Raw genomic sequence first — 20452 nt, 5'->3', positions numbered from 1 at the left:
CATCTGCTTGACCATTGATGGTACAGCAAACCCAGCCCCTGAAATGTGCCTTCGCCTCCTGCTGCCGACTCTCACCTGGCTCTGGCGGTGGGAGGTGGGACAGCCGGGGGACCCGCCCCCCTCAGTGGCCTGGCTGGTGAAGACCAGGGCACAGTGAGGCACCTGTGGACAAGCCCTGGAAACGACCTCCGGATGCCTGCTTGGAGCCAGCGTGCTGCACCCACCGCCTGACAAGCCTCTCAAGGAAAGAAACACCCAGCAGTGCCCCCACACCCCGGGACAGGGGTGTACTTCAAGCCAGAGCCAAAATTTCAGGTCCTGGACATGCCAGATCCCCGCCACAGTGGGAAGGCCCCTCACCTGCCTTTGGGGACTTTGCATGCTCGGGGTTGGCCACCCACACTGGGACCGTGCGTTTGCTCTACTGAGAGGCCTGTCCCCGCACCTGCCTTCCTCAGCTCCTCTCTGCACCTCAGCAGGTTCACTGCCGCTCCAACACCTCCTGCAGGCATTTCAGGCACAGCCTCCAGCTACCCAGATTCCAGGATGTCACACATCACATCAGAGGCCACCGGAGACCACGGGGCCAAATGTCATCTTTGGGAGGTTTGCAAGGCCTTAAAGGAAAGTTTTATTTTTTTTTAAGATTTTATTTATTTATTCCTAAGAGACACACAGAGAGAGGCAGAAACACAGGCAGAGGGAGAAGCAGGCTTCCTGCGGGGAGCCGATGTGGGACTCGATCCCGGGACCCAGGATCATGACCTGAGCCCAAGGCAGATGCTTAACCGTTGAGCCCCCCACGTGTCCCGAAGGGGGTCTTTGCTTAGGTGTTTGTTCAGTGTCTTTTTGCAGCTCCTGTTTTTCATTTCTGATTTGGTATCTCAAAAAAGGACAGGTCTGTACATTAACGTACACAGCAGCTTTATTTGCAATACCAAAAAACTGGGATGAGCCCAGATGTCCTTCGACAGGGGAGTGGTGGAACACACGGGCACAACGATCTGAAAGAACAAAATACGGGAAAAAAAAAAAACAAAACACCAAAATATGGAGCAACCTGGGGGCTCCCTGGGGGAGTGCGCGGGGGCATATAAAGGCACTCCCCGACGGCTGCAGGCATCTTGTACAGCTCCAGCGACAGAGCTTTATGGAAACAGTATTTTTAGAAATGGTGGGCAAGGGACGCCTGGGTGGCTCAGTGGTTGAGCATCTGCCTTCAGGTTAGGTCATTATCCCGGGGTCCTGGGATCGAGCCCTGTGTTGGGCTCCTTGGTAGGTAGAGGGTCTGCTTCTCTCTCTGCCTCTACCCCACCCTCCCTCATGCTCTCTCTAGCTCTCTCGCTTGCGCTCTCTCTCTCTCTAATAAATAAAATCTTAAAAAATAAAAAATGACATCTATAGGGGCACCCAGCTGGTTCAGTTAGAGGAGTGTGTGACTCTTGATCTCAAGGGTCATGAGTTTAAGCCCCAGGTTCGGCTTAGAGATTACTTACTTAGGGATGCCTGGGTGGCTCAGTGGTTGAGCATCTGCCTTCAGCTCAGGTGATCCCAGTCCTGGGATCGAGTCCCATGTCGGGCTCCCCGCATGGAGCCTGCTTCTCCCTCTGCCTGTGTCTCTGCCTCTCTCTGTGTGTCTCTCATGAATAAATAAAATCTTTAAAAAAAATGACATCTAGAGAAAAGCTAATACTTAATACATAGGAAGTTACTACTTTCCAACACTTCTGTATACTTTTCTCTAGATGACCACTGTTAACATCTCGTCATATGTCTTTTTTCTGTGCATTTATATTTGCGTATGTATTTATATTTGAAAGTCAGTTGATGATATCCTGGCACTTTCTCTCCAAATAATTCATCAGCTCCTCCTAAGAACCAGAACCTTCTGTTACTTCTCTGCATGCACCCAACGGGCATGCAGTCATGGATACAATGACATTATTTAACACAGGCTTCACTGTAGCACTGCCCTTGTCCCAAAATGGTCCTTTACAGCTGGTTGTCACATTGCCTTTGGTCGTCACATCTGCTTGTGCTCCTTTAATCCACAACAGACGCTCCATCTTTTGTTTTGCTTGTTTTAATTTTTCATGACACTCGCATTTTGTGACAAACCCAGACCCATTTTCTCTAGACTGTTCCATAGTCTGGATCTGCCTTTTGGGGCTACACATTCAGAGCAGCGAGGCAGGGCAGGCGACAGCCCATTGGGAGATCTAGGACATCGACTTGTCCTGTTAATGGGCAGTGCATTCTGGACCCTCGGTCCAAGTGAGTCTGCCAGATTCCTCCATGGCTAGGTCCTTTGTGGAGTGAACAAGCCATGTGGGGGCAATTTTTTGACACTGTAAATATGTTTTTCCAAAAGCCATTTACCCAGGGTGTTAGCCTCCCATGAATGGCTGTTGTCTGAATCCTTCATTACGTTTATGATTGCAAAGTCATGACTTTCTAACTTTACCAATTCCTTTACATGTAACAGGCATTTTGTGGTCAAGAAACACTTCCTCTCCATTAAAAAAAAAAAAAAAAAAAACCAACTTAAAAAAATTTTTAAAGATTTTGTTTATTTATTCATGAGAGACACACACACAGAGAGAGAGAGAGAGAGAGGCAGAGACACAGGCATAAGGAGAAGCAGGCTCCATGCGGGGAGCCCGACGTGGGACACGATTGCAGGTCTCTAGGATCAGGCCCAGGGCTGAAGGCAGCGCTAAACCACTGTGCCACCTGGGCTGCCCAAAACTTTTTTTTTTTAAGATTTTATTTATTGGGATGCCTGGGTGGCTCAGCAGTTGGGCATCTGCCTTTGGCTTGGGCATGATCCCAGGGTCCCAGGAAAAGAAAGATTTTATTTATTTTAAAGATTTTATTTATTTATTCATGAGAGACACACATAGAGAGGCAGAGACACAGGCAGAGGGAGAAGCAGGCTCCCTGCAGGAAGCCCAATGTGGGACTTGATCCCAAGACCCTGACATCACAACCTGAGCCAAAGGCAGATGCCCAACCGCTGAGCCACCCAGCTGCCCCCCAAAAAAATTCTTAAATGTTAATATGAAAAAAAATGTTAATATGAATTCATAGTTTTTTTTCCTTCAATTATTCTTTTTGATGCTCAAACTGATCAAAATTTGGCCAATGAGACCCCCTTCAAGCTGGCTCGTATGGGAGAGGCTGATTTTTATTTTCATATTACTTTAAACTTAGAAGAATGTCACAAGAACAGTACAAGAAACTCCTGTGTCCTCTTAGACTCAGCAGTTGTAACATGTCACCCAGTTGTTTTATCATTGGGAAATCTACCATTGATACCAACCTCTAGTCCACAGGCACCTTTCTCAGTGACCTCTTCCCTGCATCCCTTTGACCTATTTCCATTATTCTCTGAGTACTTCTTTGCTTCTGTCACTTCAGATGTCCTAGGCTTATCCAGAATGTTCCATCCCAGCCCTGAATCCACCATTTCTCAAGGAAGCCCTAGTCTCCAAAAGAGGAGAACGGGTTTTAGAAACCAAGGCCTGGAGCTAAGTGTGCTCAGTGCTATGGAGTGAGTGCCCCTGTCTTCCGCGGCCTTGCCAGGGACAGAGCCAGCATCCTGAACACATTGAATGTCTGTCTCCCCAAACCAGGCCCCGGCCAGATTTTCCTCTTCCCTCATCCCATATTTGTATTTGGTTGAATCATACGAAATTGCCAACGTTCAACCATTTTTGTTCTAAAAAGGAAAGAAAGCAAATCTACATGGTCCAGGCAAATATCCCTTTCTCCACAGTGAGGTTTGTTTTCAGTAACATCAGTATATTTACTAACATTCTCTGTCCCCACATTCCCTCCAAATAGCTACAGAATTACTACACCAATCTATTGACTACTGACCTACTCATGAAATTTGGAGATCTCTTTGTAGTAATTTTTGTCCTTAGAATGTATACCACTAAAGAAATACAGATTATTGTGTGGGCGCCTGGGTGGCTCCGTTGGTTAAGTGTCTGATTCTTGGTTTCAGCTCAGGTCACAATCTCACAGGTCATGGGATCAAGCCCTGCTTGAGCTCCACACTCTGTGGGGAGTCCGCATGAGGATTTTCTCCCTCTGCCCCTCCCCCCACGTGCAGTGTCTCTGTCTTTCTCTCTCTCTCTCTCTCCCTCTCCCCCCCTCCCAAATGAATAAATCTTAAAAAAAAATACAGGGTACTGTGTTCAAATTTTGTTTGAATCAATTCTCTTTTTCTGTGTAGTTGTATTTGTCTGCTACATAGATTCACTTATTTCTGAATCCTGGAGTCGTTTTTCATCTTTTTTGATTGAATGTTATATTTGGTTAGCAAAATATTCATGTGATTCAAATGTTATAGGTGTAAAACAAGACAGCCAGAAAGGGTCACTCCCTCTTGGTCCATTCCTACTCACCCCAGAGAAAACCATTTTCTTTTAGTTCTGGGGTAGTCTTCCTGCGTGTCTGTTTGCAAAGACAAGCGTGTGCGTCAGAATCCTAAGGAGACACAGGTGTGAATTCTGTCTCTCCCTCCTTCTTGCACAACGGATGGCACAAATTGTGCCCTCGTCTGTTCATTTCCCCGTGGCCCACCTGACCCGCTCTGGGACCGCCTCTCCCTCCGCGTGCGCTGCATCCAGAGCACCAACTGTCCCGATTGGACGTTTAGGGGATGTCTCAGCATCTGGGCAGCCGAGGGAGCGGCCGGGGCTTGTCGTCCTGGCTGCCTGGGTCTCGGTTCACCGCTTGTGGAAGGAGACCAACAGCGGCAGTCAGCACTCGGGAGACGGAGGCTCGGCGCTGCTGAGCTACAGACAGCATCACAGGCAGTGGGGGCCCCACAGTGCGCCCCCACAGGACCCCAGTCTGGCCAGAAGACCAGGTGGGCGGGTCCCTGCCCAAGCTGCACAAGTCTCTTCAGGATGGCCCGGCCCAAACCGAATGCTGAGGAAGGAGGTCCGCGGGGGGTCCTCTTCCTGGGCCTGCGAGTGGGGCGAAGGCTGTATTTTTCAAAGCAATGATGCTCCAAACTGTGGTCCCATTAGGACCTCGGGCTATATATATTCTGGGTAAGAAGCTCCTGGCTGGCCTGGGAACCGAAGCCCCTATTACCTCAAGGAGCAAGTGGAGGGGGAGGCACAGCCCTGCCCCATACCACACTTACCATTCGGCAAACTGCATTTAACACATACGTATGTATTTATTTTTTATTTATTTTTTTTTATAAATTTTTATTTATTATTTATGATAGTCACAGAGAGAGAGAGAGGCAGAGACATAGGCAGAGGGAGAAGCAGGCTCCATGCACTGGGAGCCCAACGCGGGATTCGATCCCGGGTCTCCAGGATCACGCCCTGGGCCAAAGGCAGGCGCCAAACCGCTGTGCCACCCAGGGATCCCCATACGTATGTATTTAAGTGCATTTATATATACACTTACGTGACTGCGGTAACATCGCACTTTTTAAAAATATTTTATTTATCTATTTACGAGAGACAGAGACAGAGACACAGGCAGAGAGAGAAGCAGGCTCCATGCAGGGAGCCCGACGTGGGACTCCATCCCAGGTCTCCAGGATCAGGCCCTGGGCCGAAGGCAGCACTAAACCACTGAGCCAAAGGGGCTGCCCAACATTGCAGTGTAACTTAACCAACCTAATCTACTTTCCAACACAGACCTTTCTAGAAAATACCTGTATTCCCACTAAGGCAGGGATTTCCCATTGCCAAAGAATGAAACACAGGCAACCCCCTCCGCACCGCCGCTCTGGTCCACTTTCTTGTTTTCTCACCTCTGGCGTCCCCCCCCCCGCCCCCCGGGGACAGCTTGGGGCCAGGGCTTCACAGAGCGGATGGGATGTGGCGGGAGGGAGGCAGAGGCCCAGGCAGGGCAGAGGCCCAGGCAGGTAGGAACCTCAGCTCACCCGGGCACCGGCTACTCTGATCTAGTGTGGATGTCACGAAACAAGTGGAGTTTCCAAGCTGCCGCCCTCCTGGCCGCCAGAATAACCCACAACCCGGTGCCACCCCAGCCGTGGAGGGGGGCCTCGGCGGGGCTGACGGTGCCTCGGGCCCCCCACCGGGCCCGCGACCCTCCAGCGGCGCCGCGCAGCAGCAGCCAAGGCAGTGGGCTCCGGGACGACAGGGACTGCTGCCTTCACTCCTTCGGCCTGTCCTCCGTGCTCTGTCCCAGGCGGTAGCTGGACAGCTGTTCGCAGGATCTGCTTTGCATTAAAGAGTGGTGTGGTCCTTTAAGAGAAGCATCTGCCGCCCCCGCGCACCACGGCCCCTTTGATGTCGCGCTGAGAGGTTCCCAGCCGGGAGATCTGAGGGCTGCTTTCTGCCTCCCCAGGGGCCACGTGCAGATCACAGGGTGGGAGGGCGGCGGGGCCGAAGGTCACATGGCCGGTCTCCCTGGCCTGCAGCCACGACTGCCGCCGCGAGGGGACCGCAGGCCGCGCGGACGGGGACCAGCTGGCCCCAAGCTCATTAGGGTGTGGAGGAGCCAGCAGCTGGGAGGGCCAAGGAGGAGCCGTCTGGGGCTCTCCGCACCCGGCCTGGGACAGCCTGACCTCCCCGACGCCCTCCCTCACCCGGGCGGTGAGGCTCCGCATGGTGGGGACACTCCCGTGACGCCCCAAGGAGCCCTGTCTCCACGGATTTTCAGGAAGCGCCTCCCACCCCATGCCCTTCCTCCTTCCAGCTTTGGAATGTGGACCCTGACCCTCCAGAGTCAGCCCAGGCAAGGCCAGCCGCTGCCAGCACGCAGGAGGGTCCTTCAGCCAGGACGATCCAGGGACCGGCTGAGGCCCCGCGGGGAGGGCACGAGGGGGCAGGGGTGCCGAAAGGCCAGCAGGTCCTGACAGGCGACCGGTGGGATCCAAGGGTTGAGCTTGGGACCAGAGACCCTGCACTGATCCTCTGCTCACTGGCATGGGGGGTAGGGAGGGAAGATCACAGCAGGATGATGGGGTGCAGCCTCCTCCTGTGGCCCTGGGGGCTCTCCCTGCTAAATGAGAGGGTACAGGGTATGTATGGTCCCCCTGTGCCAGGTGACCCCAGGGCTGCTCAGGCTGGGCTGTGAATGGCCACCTGATTCCCAGAAGAGGACACGTCCCCGCTTCAGACCCAGAAGTATCCATAAGGGCCTCCCGCCCCGACTGCACCAAGCAAGTGGTATTGCTGATCAAAGTCCCAGGAAACAAGGCCAAAGGGCATTGCCGATTGGATGGGGTGGGGGGCTCTGGGGAAACAAAAGGGGGTTCAAATTCTGTGATCGCAGGCTCTGGCTTGGGGTCCCTCCCCAACTCATAGCTAGAGATGGGCTCTTGACCGGCTGGGAGCAGAACCTCCTCTCAGAGCTGGGGGGAGCGGGATCGTCTGCCCTGCTCCCCTGCCTCTTGGGCCTCAGCGGCCAGCAGCGGGGTGCGGTGCGGAGCTGCCCAGGTGGCTGCGCGTGGTGAGGTGGCCGGGCGGCAGGCAGCAGCTGGGGCCCAGACGGTGGCCACAGCTGGAACTCAGAAAAGCCCTCCCGTAGAGCCAAACCCGCGTCCAGGCCCTCACGGGGCCCCAGGGGGAGCCAGCGTGTGGCGCAGGCCATCCCACATCTGGGCCATAGCACTGAGCCCACCGCTTCTAGATGGCCTGAGTCCCCACAGGCCCGGCCCTCTGGTCCCATTACTGGTGTGAGGGGCCCTACACGGGACTCCAGGTGGGACCCCCGCACCGCTGACGACCCTGCACCGTGCCCATGCCCTCCCCCTGTCCCCGATGCCTCCTCTGGCCAGTCTAGGCCCTGCGCCTGCCCCACCTGGGGCCCTTGCTTTTTTTCTGAAATATTCCATCTCTGTTATCCCCAGGAAATGGGCACGTGTTCACAAGTGGGTCACATGTCAACTGAGCTCTTTGGCTCCCTCCCCCATATCTTTCTCCCCAAGGGCCAGCCCTTGCACCCCCAAACCGTATCTGGGGATATTCCTCCTAAAGAAATGGAGCTCCCCCCGCTCCCCAGCCAGGTTCCCATTTCCCCAGCTTCCTTGCAGCTGGGCAGACGCCAGATCTAAGCTTAGCCAGAAGCACCTGCTGCCCACCCGAAAGGGAGCCAGGAAGCCGAGGGGCGGGAATAATGCAAAGTCTACTGCATGTGGCAGTGGGCAGAGGGCAGAGAAGGGCGAGCCCCGCGCCCAGCACGTGTGGTGTCCCTGGTCAGGGGGCCACCGCCGCAAGGCGATTTGGGACATTGTTCCTGCTTCTTGTCCCCATACCTCCTCTAGACAATCCACGAGCCCTTCGTACCCAGGCCCTCGATCTCCCCTGGTCCTGGAGAGATGGCCAGCAGCCACACCAAATAACAGCCATCGTGTAGCATGTGCTCACTGGCCTCTGCAGGTCCTGCCTCATTTCACGTTCCCATAACCCTGGGAGGCAGGTCCTGTTGTCGTCCCCACTCTTTAGATTATGAACCTAAAGATCAGAGACCCCACCACAGGCTGGGGAATCAGGCCCCCTGTCCTGCCGCCATATCCCCCACCGTGTGGGTCCCCTAGACTTCCGTCTAACGAGCAAATGGGGGTGTGCACATCCCACGGCCCAGAATTCCCAGAGCTTGGGTGGCACCCCCCTGTTCCAATTCAGGTACTCAGTTTACCTGGCGCACAGCTTCAGTCACCCGGTGTCCTACGTCCAGCCTGGTGACCAACGTGGGTCAGACGCAGTGGCGCTTTAGGGTTTGTTTTTGTTTTTGATTTCGTTTTCAGGTAAAATTTACAGAACATAAAATTTAGAGCATAGAATTCCATGGCACTTAGTACGTTCACCAGGTTGCACAATTACCACTACAGTCATTTTGGAACATTCTCATCACCCCAAAAAGAAACCTTGTACCCATTCCCTATTCCTCCCACTGTCTGGCAACCAGCAGTCGGCTGTTTCTGTGGATTACCCATGGTGGACACCCCGCAGAAGTGGAATCGTACACTACGGGGCGCTTTGTCTCCGGCTTCTTTCACTCGGCGTGATGTTCCTAAGCTCACCCGTCTTGGGGCGTGTGTCAGTACTTCGTTCCCTCCTACGTCTGAATACTATTTTATTACGCGCAGCATAGACCACAATTTGTTTATCCGTTCATTTGCTGATGGACATTTGGGTTTTCCACCTGCTGACGACCATACACGACATTGCCATGAACAGTCACATACAAGCGTTCGTGGGGACCCCTGCTTTCAATGTTTTTAAGACCACACCCCGGAGTGGAATCACTGGATCATATGTTCTTCTGTACAAACTACCGAGGGGCCAGCAGACTGGCTCCCCGCTCCCCCCCGCCCCCCGCAGCTGCCCCATTTTACATTCCCGCCAGCAGCACCCAGGTTCCAGGTTCTCCACACCCTCACCGACACCTGTCCTTTCCATTTTCGACCACAGTCATCTTACTGGCTGTGCGGTGGGACCTGACCCATTGCTGCTCAACTGTGGATCTCCCTTCCTCCCACCCGTCATGGCCACGGTGGCCGTCGCTGGGCTGCGTGCGGACAGCCTGGAAGCAGAGGCCCAGGGCCGGGTGGCTGGACAGAGTGGCTGTCCTGGGAGGACCCAGCAGATTCCAGGGGTTGAAAACTCTGAGTGGAGGAGTATGAGGCGTGGAAGGTAAAGCTGGCCTGGGGCGCGGGGGGGTGCAAGGACACACCTCCATCTGATGAGTGTGAGCAGCCCACCGCCACACCAGGGTCGGGGCTGCTGCTCTAAAGGAGCAGGACTGGGGAAGGCGGAGACACAGATGGACCGGGAAGCTCTGGGGAAAGCATTTCGATTTTGCTAGTTATGTTGAACAAACCAAAACAGGAACTCATTTCGGTCCAGTACGCAGGCTAAGACACACTAGGGCACACATCAGCGACTATAATATGCGTGCTCTTCCCGTGTCCTGGAATTTCGTTGCCAATCGTGACCGCCATCCCTGCCGCGAACCATGCTGAGCACTTTCACGCATGGGCTCCCGTAATCCCACAAAAGAACCACTGATAGAGGCACGGTCATTACCCCGCTTTAAAGAAGAGGAAACGGAGGCACAGACAGAGGTCACAGGCCTTGCCCTGAATCGCCCAGCCAGGAAATGACTCAGAGCCAGGTGAGTGTGAAGCAAGCACAACCCAACGTGGTCGCGCCATCCGGCTGGAGGTAGCACTTCCCGCCTGGGACTTGGAATAGTAGGCTCCTAGAAGGAGAGGGCTCCTTGGGCAGGTTCTCCCTGAAGCCAGGGTCAGCGGGGGCTGGGTGGGGAGGTTAGATACCTCTGGACAGGACCTAAGTTTGAAGCTACTGCCTCTGGCTGGCCAGTCCTAAGCACGGCCTCTAAACAGACCAACGACAGGGGGACGGCCAGTGTGGACTTTGGGATGAGGAGAGCTCATCGTCAGCTCTTCTGTTAGCTTCTCTGAGTCTCAATTCCCTTCATCTGGAACATGGGCACACGGCTGCCCTGACGGTGCCTGTGGGGAGGACCTGCGCTTGTGACACAGCCTGCCCCCTCCTTAGCTGAATGACCCCAGCCCAGGTCAACCTCCCGCGCACCTCAGACTCATCCTAGGCTTCAAGGGCTCTGCCACAGCATCTCTCACCCCTCAAGTGCCCCAACACCGGCTTGTAAGGACCCTCTGGGGTCTGGAGCGCAGCCAGAGTGGCTGCTGTGTGCGCAGCTCCACGCCCAGCCTCAGGCCTCCCGAGAAGGACAGAGGGCGCTGGGGCCAGCAGCAATCCGGGAGGCTGGGTGCGGAGCTGGGCCAGAGCCCCCAGCAGCCGCTGAGACCCTGCCCCACCAGGGGACACCGCCTCCCCACTGCCCTGATTTAGGAAAGGGGCTCAGTACCCCCCCCCCCCCCCAGTTCTGGATCCCTGTCTTTAGCGCGGGTGTGATGCCGCCGCTGGACCGCCGCGGGGAGGGGTAAGGAGAGTCCTGCGAAAGCTGTCCGTGACACTTTGTGGGTGTGGATGGAGGGCGAATAAATGCTCTTTTTCTCTCCCCACCCACCCCGCCTAGCAGCCTCCTAAGCAAACACCTGCCCCCCTCCCCGTTTTGATGTCTGAGCATCTCATTCTGTCCTCAGTGAGGAGATGAGCGATGGGACGGAGGAACTAGGTCGGGAGGAGGTCAACGAGGGAGACCAAGCCCGCTGCTGCTCCCGGATCCGGGCCCCCGCCCTCCCTGCGACGGCGGGGCAGGGAGAGATTCTGGGGGTCCTTGGGGTGCCGCGCTGACGGGGTCAGGCCGGGGCGCTGCAAGCCCCACCCCAGGCCCGGTAAGCGGCGGCCCCCACGGGTTCCAGGGCCGCGCAGAGTCTGTGCATCCGGCGCGGGGACCGGCGACTCCCCCGTGGCGCCGCGCAGGTCAGCGAGGGCGCCAGGGACCGCGCCACACCTGTCCGCTCCTCCCGGAGGCCCCTCGGCGCGGGGCCCCGTGTCCGCCGTCGCTTTGATCCCGGGGGCCCCGCTGGATAAAAGTCTCGGCGGCTCCGCGCCAGCGCCAGCGCCAGAGGGGGAGCGCAGCCGAGCCGGCGTCCCAGCGGGCGAGCCGAGGAGCCGGGCCGCGGGGCAGCGGCGGTGAGCGCGGGGGCGCGGGCGGGGCGGGGCGGGGGAGGGGAGGGGAGGGGAGGGGAGGGGCGGCGGCGCAGGTGAGCGCGGGGGGCGCGGGGGGCGCGGGGGGGGAGCGGCGGCGGCGCAGGTGAGCGCGCCCCCCGCGCCCCCGCCCGTCGGCCCGGCCCCTGCGCTGCGGCGGAGTCGGGGCGCCGAGGAAGCCCCGCTGGCCGCGCCCCTGCAGCCTCCCGCGGGCGGGGGCGGCGGCGCCGGGCGGGCCGCGGGGCACGGGGCTGCCGGGACGGCGGGGCCGCGCTGCCCCCCACGGAGCCGGCCGGGAGCGCCTCCGGCGGCCGCGGCGGGATAGGCCAGGCCCCTCCGTCAGGCTTGCGGTTTGGGAAGAAAAGGCGATGCCTCCGCCAAGAAAGGAGCGAGCGCGCCCCCCTCCCCCTCGGCCGGGCGGGCGGCGGCGGCGGCACATCTAAGGCGCGGGCACCCGGGCCGCCGCGGCCCCCGCAAACTACGCCCAGGCTCGGCCCCCGCCGCTCATTGGCGCGGGCCGGAGCCAGCGCACCCGGACCCTGCGCTGCCCTCGCCCGCCGCGCCGAGCCCCGCCGCCCTCGACGCCGAGCCGGCAGCAGCGCCCCGCGCCCGCGCCCGCGCCCGCGCCCGCCCCGCCCGCGCCCCGCCCGCCCCCGGCCCGGCCCGGCCCCGCCGCCTCAAGGCCGCCCGCTCTCCGCAGGTGGCCGCGGGCCCGAGCGGCGCGGCCATGGGCCGAGGGGTGCGCGTGCTGCTGCTGCTGGGCCTGCTGCACTGGGCCGGGGGCGGCGAGGCCAGGAAGACCTGGCGGCGCCGCGGCCCGCAGCCGCCCCCGCCCCCGCCCCCGCCCCCGCCCCGCGCCGAGGCCGCCCCCGCGGCGGCGCAGCCGGTGGAGAGCTTCCCGCTGGACTTCACGGCCGTGGAGGGCAACATGGACAGCTTCATGGCGCAGGTCAAGAGCCTGGCGCAGTCCCTGTACCCCTGCTCGGCTCAGCAGCTCAACGAGGACCTGCGCCTGCACCTCCTGCTCAACACGTCGGTGACCTGCAACGACGGCAGCCCCGCCGGGTGAGGCCTGCCCCCGCGCCCCCGCGCCCCCGCGCGCCCCGCGCCCCTGCCTGCCGCCCCACCTGGCTGCTGGGCGCCCGCTGCCCCCTCCCTCGGCGCCCCGGCGGAGGGCCCGGCCCTGGGACCCGCGGGGGTGGGGCAGCTCGCAGCGCGGGCGGGCGGATGGGCAGGCGGGGGCACTGACCCCTGGGTCACCGTGCCCGGCCCCTCTGCTAGCGTCCTTCGGGCTCTGGGCGGGCAGATGCAGTCCCCGAGCGGCCCGCTCCGGCAGGAGGAGGCGGCCCAGCGGGCGGGGAGAGTCCTGCTGTCCCCCCCAGTCCCCTCCGCGCTGCCACCGGGACTGCCTGGGATCCCAGCCAGCCGGAGGGACGGGAAAGGGGCGCAGGTGGGACCGGAGGACGGGGGAGCGGCGTCCACCCCTCTCCAGCCCTGAAGTGTGCAGAGGAAGGATGCTCGCCTGACAGTCAGGGAGGGCCCCGACGGCCGGAGGACCAGAGGTTGGGTCGAGCCTCGGTGACACCCGTGACCTCGCACGCCCCACTGGCGGGTCAGGCCCTCACCCCACACACACGTCTAGTGGGGGCCCTTTTCGGGCTCCGAGCACCTTGGCGCGTTCCGGGAGATCCTGAGCCCAGCGAAGACTGCCCGGCTCCTGGCACCGGCGCCAGGGTTACAGCGGTCCCGCGCGGGGCGGGCCGTGGGGATTTTCCACGGACCACACAGCCCCTCGCGGCCCTTCCCGCCCCGCCAGCGCCACCTCTCGGGACGGTCGCTGCCGGCGGCGCCGCGCACGGTCCACGGGGCCTGGTCACTGGCGCCCTCGTGCGGCCCGCGCTGCCCGGGCAACAGGTGGAACGACCCTTTCCTTCCCCAGAGCTGGGTCCTGCTGACCTCACATTCCTCCCGTCCCCGCCCCCCCTTTGCAGCTACTACCTGAAGGAATCCAAGGGCAGTCGGCGGTGGCTTCTTTTTCTGGAAGGTGCGTCCGGGAGCCCAGGCGGCGTGGTGGGCAGAGGCCCCTGCGCACAGACACTGACAGGGTGGCTGTGCCCGCAGGTGGCTGGTACTGCTTCAACCGGGAGAACTGTGACTCCCGTTATGACACCATGAGGCGCCTCATGAGCTCCAGGGACTGGCCGCGCACCCGCACAGGTCAGCAGGTCACCGACTGCCCCCCCCACCTCCTGGGGGGTGGGCGGGGCAGGGTGGGGCTCACAGTTCCAAGTTCCCAAAGAACTCCTGCCCTTTGCTTTCTAGAGCCCTGGGGAGCCCCCCACCCAGTTCTCTCCCCCTCCTAAGGTCAGCGGACACCCACTTATCATTCTTCATTCTTATTCCGCAGGTAACCTCAGAGGCTTACCATGGCTGCTCTGCGCACCAGTCCTCCTTGGGCCAAGGCAGCCAGTGCAGGGTGGAAGAGGGCAAGGGTCACGTCCGAGTGATTGGCCTGGCCTGCCTGCCTTGTTGTGGCCAAATAAGATGGCCCACATCCCACACTGTCCTGGAGCCCCGGTCGCTGCACAGCCCTTCCCCCCAGAAAAACCCCTGCCTCTGTCCTTCCCCAGGCACCGGGATCCTGTCCTCCCAGCCAGAGGAAAACCCCCACTGGTGGAATGCCAACATGGTGTAAGAGGGAGCAGCGGGGTGCCTCCTGAGGGGGTCCTTCCCTGGGGAGTCTGTGGGGGGTGGTCCTCCTTGGGGAGGGTTCCTGTTCCTGAGGGTCTTGGCAAGCTCACTCTGTTCTCCTGTTGCAGCTTCATCCCCTACTGCTCCAGCGATGTCTGGAGTGGGGCTTCGTCCAAGTCTGAGAAGAGTGAGTCCCCTCCGTTTCCTGCCCCCAAAGCCCAAGCGGGGAGGACAGGGCTTCTGTCTCATAACTCCCTCTAATCCCCTGACGCCACGTCCCAGGGTGCCTGCCCCGAGCACCTGCTGTCAGTTGTCCATGGCTGGCTTGGCCGCTGCAGGGATCCCGCTCCTGCGTGTTCCCTGGGGAGGGGCCCCCAGCTTAGCCTGGGACACCTGACCGCCTCCCTCCGTTCATCCCAGCCCCCTCCCCTGGAAGAATCTCCTCCTTCCAACCTGGAGGTAGGAGGCCTTGCTCTCTGTCCAGGCCCCCCTTGAAACCACCCTCCTCCCCCACGCAGACGAGTATGCTTTCATGGGCGCCCTCATCATCCAGGAGGTGGTCCGAGAGCTCCTGGGCAAGGGGCTGAGTGGGGCCAAGGTGCTGCTGCTGGCAGGGAGCAGGTGGGCCAGGCGGGTCAGGGCCAGAGCGTGCAGGGTGGGGCGGGAGGGGAGGGCAAGGAGGGACCCAGCCTGGGCAGGAAGCGGGAGGGTTCTGCTCCAGGGTAGCTGGAAGCCTCCAGAGGACGCCTCTGGGCTCTGTGGGTGCGCATGCGAGGGAAGCTTGGACTATGGGGACCAGGGCGCCCTCTCTAACGCCTGGGGTCCCTGTGAGTGGGATAGCACCTGGTCGCTGTGCCCCTGCAATGTGCGGGGGCCCAGAGGACATCTGTAGAGTAGAGGAAGGGGCCTGAGGTCGCATATCTCGCCATGGTTTGCAGATGAGGAAACTGAGTCAGAGAGTGAGAGAGAAGGGAAAGAGGAGTGGGAGCAAGTGGGATGGCCTGCAACTTGGCTCATTGCCGTGGGCTCAGGGCCAGGGGCTCTGCTAGCCTCTCCTGTGCCTCTGGGACCCCAGAAGGCCTGTGGGTCTTCCACATGATCCGGAATGTGTGGGCAGTTCAGGACGCGCCTGTCCACGGCCGTGGGCCTGGGGCCGGCGGGCTCTGGGACCTCACGGGCTGCTTCCTCTGCAGCGCGGGGGGCACAGGGGTGCTGCTGAACGTGGACCGCGTGGCCGAGCAGCTGGAGGAGCTGGGCTACCCGGCCATCCAGGTGCGGGGCCTGGCGGACTCGGGCTGGTTCCTGGACAACAAGCAGTACCGCCGAACAGACTGCATCGACACCGTCACCTGTGCGCCCACGGAGGCCATACGCCGAGGCATCAGGTGCCGGCCGCCGGGGGACCGCTGCCGGGCTGGCGCGGGGCCTATGATGGGCGGGGAGGGGGCGGCGCCGCCTGACCCGCAGCGTGTGCCCAGGTACTGGAACGGGGTGGTCCCGGAGCGCTGTCGGCACCAGTTCAAGGCCGGCGAGGAGTGGAACTGCTTCTTTGGCTACAAAGTCTACCCAACGCTGCGCTGTGAGGGGCCGGCCACGGTCGGGGTGCACGCGGCAGGGTGGGGGGCTGGGAGCGTTGGTCTCGGCTGCGGCCAGCCCGGAGGCCACTGCCCCCTCTGAGGGAGCTGGGTCGCAGCTGGCCAGGTTTGCCTGGGACTGGCCTGGGTTTAGCATCACAAGTCCACTGGGGCCCAGGCCGACCGGGACAGTTGGTCACCCTGTCCACAGTCGCGGTTGGGAACGTGCTGCCTTTGGGCGGGGCCTTGGCTGTCCTCCTCAGGTTCACGCCTGAAGGGACATGGTCACCAAGTTGTGGTCAAAGCGGAGACCCTGGGAGCCAGGCCAAGACGGGCTGGGAGGGAGAGTAACAAGGGTGCCGCGGGGGGCTGGCGGCCAGCACTCTGAGGGGAGAGCTCAGCTGGCCTGTGAGCCCACCAGGGAAGGGGCCGGGGCCTCAGGCGCCCCGAGCCTGGGGTGGGGCAGAGTGCCGAGGCAAGGCCCAGCTGAGCTGTGCCCCCCAGGCCCGGTGTTTGTGGTGCAGTGGCTGTTCGATGAGGCTCAGCTGACCGTGGACAACGTGCACCTCACGGGACAGCCTGTGCAGGAGGGCCAGTGGCTGTACATCCAGAACCTGGGCCGTGAGCTGCGGAACACGCTCAAGGATGTGCCGTGAGTGTCCTGGGGACCCCCGCCCCCGACTCAGCCCTCTAGATACGGGGGGAACCGTGAGTGGTCTCCCAGGCGTCCAGGTGTCCAGCCGTCCAGCCGAGGGGTGTTTCCCCAGCTAAAAACAAGAGCTTTCAAACCATGGGAGGCCGTGGAGGAAGCGTAGCTGCATGTTACCAAGAGCAAGAGGCCGATCTGGAAAAGGCTGCAGAGTGTACGATTCCAGCTCCGTGACATTTGGGGGGGCGGGAGGCAGGCACCAGACAGTGAGACAATCAGGGATGGAGCTGGGGAGGGGGTGGTACACAGAGCAGTGAGGAGTTTTAGGACAGGGAAACTATCCAGCCCAAGAGGGTGGACGCACATCGTCACACATGTGTGCAAACCCGTAGAGCGCACAGGAGCAGGGCAAGCCGTGATGTGCGCCACGGGCTCTGGGTGACCGTCGTGTGTCCGAGCAGGTCCATCCGTGGTGACAGGCACACCTTTGGTGTGGTGTTGACAAGCGGGGGAGGCTGTGCGTGTGGAGAGGGCGTGCGCGGGAAATCCCTGCTCAATTTTGATGTGAACCTAAAACTGCTCTAGAAATAAAGTCTATTAAATGAACAAAGCAAAATACTCACACATCCGGGTCAACCTGCCGCCACTGCCCAGCCGGCCCTCCCTGGAGGGGTGGACTCTGAGCAGGGTCTGGAGGCAGGAAGAGACGAGCGTGAGCAGGGAGCACGTGGGTTGCTGGGGACAAGGCCTGGTCCAGAGGGCAGCTGGCTAGGCGCAGCCATGGAGGGGGGATGGGAGCCAGGGACAGGAGAGGTGCCCGGGGGAGGGGGCTGGAGCTACTGTGACCTGCGGGCACGGGGGTGGGGTGGGGAAGAGGCCCAGGGGATCGCTGCAAGCCTGCTGTCTCCTCCCCAACAGGGCCAGCTTCGCCCCCGCCTGCCTCTCCCATGAGATCATCATCCGGAGGTCAGTGTTCCTCCCCATGCCCGGGATAGATGGCATCTGGGTCTCCTGCAAACACCCACGGCCCCACCCCCACTTGCTCGTCACCGCTTCCCCAGCTCTGTAGAAAGGGCTTCCTTCCAGGGCTTTCAGTGCCAATTGTACAACCAGCCACGTGGCTGAGATGGGCCTGCCTCCACCTGGTCAGGCCACCCCGCGTGACCCCACCTGGATTTCTGTCTGCAGCCACTGGACGGACGTCCAGGTGAAGGGGACCTCGCTGCCCCGGGCGCTGCACTGCTGGGACAGAAGCCTGCATGACGGCCACAAGGCCAGCAAGGCCCCGCTGAAGGGCTGCCCCGTCCACCTGGTGGACAGCTGCCCCTGGCCCCACTGCAACCCCTCTTGCCCCACCATCCGGGACCAGTTCACCGGGCAGGAGATGAACGTGGCCCAGTTCCTCATGCACATGGGCTTCGACGTGCAGACCGTGGCGCAGCAGCAGGGCCTGGAGCCCAGTACGCTGCTGGGGATGCTGAGCAGCGGGAGCTAGGGGTCCCGCCCCGGGGAGCTGGCGCTGGGGCCGGCCACGCCATGGGCTCCACTGCCCCTCCTAGGACGGACGGGGCCCCGGCTGGCCCCACAGCTGCCTTCACTGCCCCTCTACCACTGCCACCTGGAGCCCAGCCACAGCCCCCAGCCCTGCCTCCTGCCCACGCTGGGGAGCCCCAAGCACTGGGCTCCAGCCCACCAGCCCGGAAGTCCCCCGAGCCCAGCCCCAGCCTCTCTTGGCGTTTTGTATTATTTTATAAAGTGACTTTTTTATTACTTTAATTTTTTTTAAAAGGAAAATAAGAAATATATGATTAATGATATTGTTCTGTAACATATTTTTTTTAAATAATGAAAAAGAAAAAAAGACAACAAAAGAGCCTCACCCTGCAGACGTGTTTATTTGAATGGGTAGCTTGGCCACTTGACACACCCTGCGCCCCATCCCCAGGGAAGCAGGGGTACTGGGCGCGACCCCCGGACGCACAGATCCTGTCCGTGGCCCCCACCCCACCTGTCCCATCCCAAAGCCTCCTTCCGTCCATGCGCTCAGCAAACACCAGTCATGGGCACAGCACAAGCAAGGCCCTGACACAGCGGTCACAGCCAATGCTTCTCAATCTAGTGACATTCACACAGCGCAAAATTTCACCATCCCCAGGAAAACACTCCTTAGCCAGCTAACCTTTTCTTTTCTTTTCTTTTCTTTTCTTTTCTTTCTTTTCTTTTTTCTTTTTTTTTTTAAGATTTTATTTATTCATGAGAGTACAGAGAGAGAGAGAGAGGGAGGCAGAGACACAGGCAGAGGGAGAAGCAGGCTCCATGCAGGAAGCCCGACGTGGGACTCGATCCCGGGTCTCCAGGATCTCGCCCTGGGCTGAAGACAGATGCTTAACTGCTGAGCCATCCAGGCGTCCCCTAACGTTTTCTTAAAAGTTTGCATTCGTACCTGTTCTTACCAGGTCACCTGGGCATATTCTAAGATGTAGATTCAGGGCGAAAATCCCCCTGGGCCCCGCCCCCACTCTGACATGTTTGGTTTTTATTTTTTATTTTTTAAAGATTTTACTTATTTATTCATGAGAGACGCAGAGAGAGATGCACGGACACAGGCAGAGGGAGAAGCAGGCTCCCTGCGGGGAGCCCCATGCGGGACTCGATCCCGGGACCCCGGGGCCACGGCCTGAGCCGAAAGCAGATGCTCAACCATGGAGCCACCCGGGCGTCCCTCAAGTAGGTTTTGTTAAGGCCCGGAAGGACAGATACAGTTGCTGCGGCCTGCAGGGTGTGACAGGGAGGTCTCCGCCGGGTCAGCCTGGGCTCCACACCCTGCTCCCCAGCACAGATGTCAGGAGCCGGCAGGCCTGTGCACAGAATGGGGAGCTTCTCAGAGACCCCACACCCTCACTCCCAGCAAGGTCAGGGGCCGTGCCGTGGGGACGTCAGAGCCACCGTGGGCCTTAGAGGGACCCAAGCAGACCCCGAGAGCGCCAATGTCGTCTGCAGAGGGGTCTCCTCCCCGCCACCTGTGGCCAACTCGTCACCGTGTTGGCATCCCCAGGTGGCCCTGAGTGGAGACCTGTGGTGTCCTCCACGGGCCGCTGCTCCATGTACCCTGTGGGACCTGTGCAGTCCAAATGGCCCAGGGAAACTGAGGTCAGGGATGGGGCGGCCAAAGGCTGCAGATGAAAACAGGTGTACACGAGAGTGCCGCTAGCTTGGGGGGCAGCCTCTTCCTGGGGCCTCCCGGAGGGCCACGGACAGTGGGCTTCCGGGGAGAGAGGGGCTGGGAGGGCCCGACAGCAGAGACTTCAGGGGAAGGGGCCTGCCACGGTCACCTGGGATGTGGGGGACTCAGGTGCTGCTGCCTGAAGACCAGCCCTGTGCGGAGAAGGGTGGTGGGCGGTGACACTGGCACCGTTAGACAGATGTCCCACCGCGCCTGAGGCGGGCCGAACGGGGTCAGCGGACAGCTTTGCGTGTCTTCGAAGCCCGGGGTGCGTGGAGCGTTCATTATACCTGTGGGCTCGGGCAGATGGGATTTCTCCACCAAAGGAATACACGCTTTCCCCCTGTGTTCCTGACAAAGAAGGAAAGAGGCAGGACCCAGCCCAGGGCCTCGGGGTCAGTCCTTGGTGCACTTTACTGCCAGACCAGTGACAAAATGAGCCCAGGACACGCAAAGACAGTGGGTGCCTAAGCCAAAGCCATAGGACTCAGCGAGGCCGCCCCTGGGACCTGCAGACCTCTGCACGCTCAGGGCCCCGCTTTCCCAGAGATGTTGCTACTTTACACCTTCCGTGTCACGTGAGTCCTATAGGAGCAAAAATGCTCAGCACATTCTTGTAAAGTGGAGGGGGGCACCTGGCTGGTGCGGTCGGCTAAGTGTCTGACTCTTGATTTCAGCGGCGTGAGTCATGATCTCAGGGGTGTGA

The 20452-nt window shown here is 60.2% G+C and overlaps 1 protein-coding gene across 2 annotated transcripts; it reads left to right on the top strand.

Moving 5' to 3' along the window:
* Positions 1-12321: 12321 nt before the first annotated feature.
* Positions 12322-19069, top strand: NOTUM (notum, palmitoleoyl-protein carboxylesterase). 2 transcript variants are annotated; one of them, XM_072782024.1, is made up of 11 exons: positions 12322-12674; positions 13601-13653; positions 13731-13826; positions 14240-14300; positions 14429-14487; positions 14819-14921; positions 15494-15685; positions 15779-15879; positions 16379-16526; positions 17442-17489; positions 18764-19069. In XM_072782024.1, the coding sequence occupies exons 1-11, from the start codon at positions 12337-12339 to the stop codon at positions 18948-18950; spliced, it is 1386 nt and encodes a 461-aa protein (XP_072638125.1). In that variant the 5' UTR covers positions 12322-12336; the 3' UTR covers positions 18951-19069. The 2 variants fall into 2 exon arrangements, with proteins under 2 accessions (XP_072638125.1, XP_072638124.1); XM_072782023.1 differs by lacking the exon at positions 18764-19069 and adding an exon at positions 17712-18340.
* The last annotated feature ends 1383 nt before the right edge of the window (positions 19070-20452 follow it).

The sequence above is a fragment of the Canis lupus genome, chromosome 16, assembly GCF_048164855.1.
Source record: "Canis lupus baileyi chromosome 16, mCanLup2.hap1, whole genome shotgun sequence".
Lineage (NCBI taxonomy): Eukaryota > Metazoa > Chordata > Mammalia > Carnivora > Canidae > Canis > Canis lupus.
The sequence above is the reverse complement of the archived record's forward strand: the minus strand, read 5'-3'. Positions and strand labels throughout refer to the sequence as shown.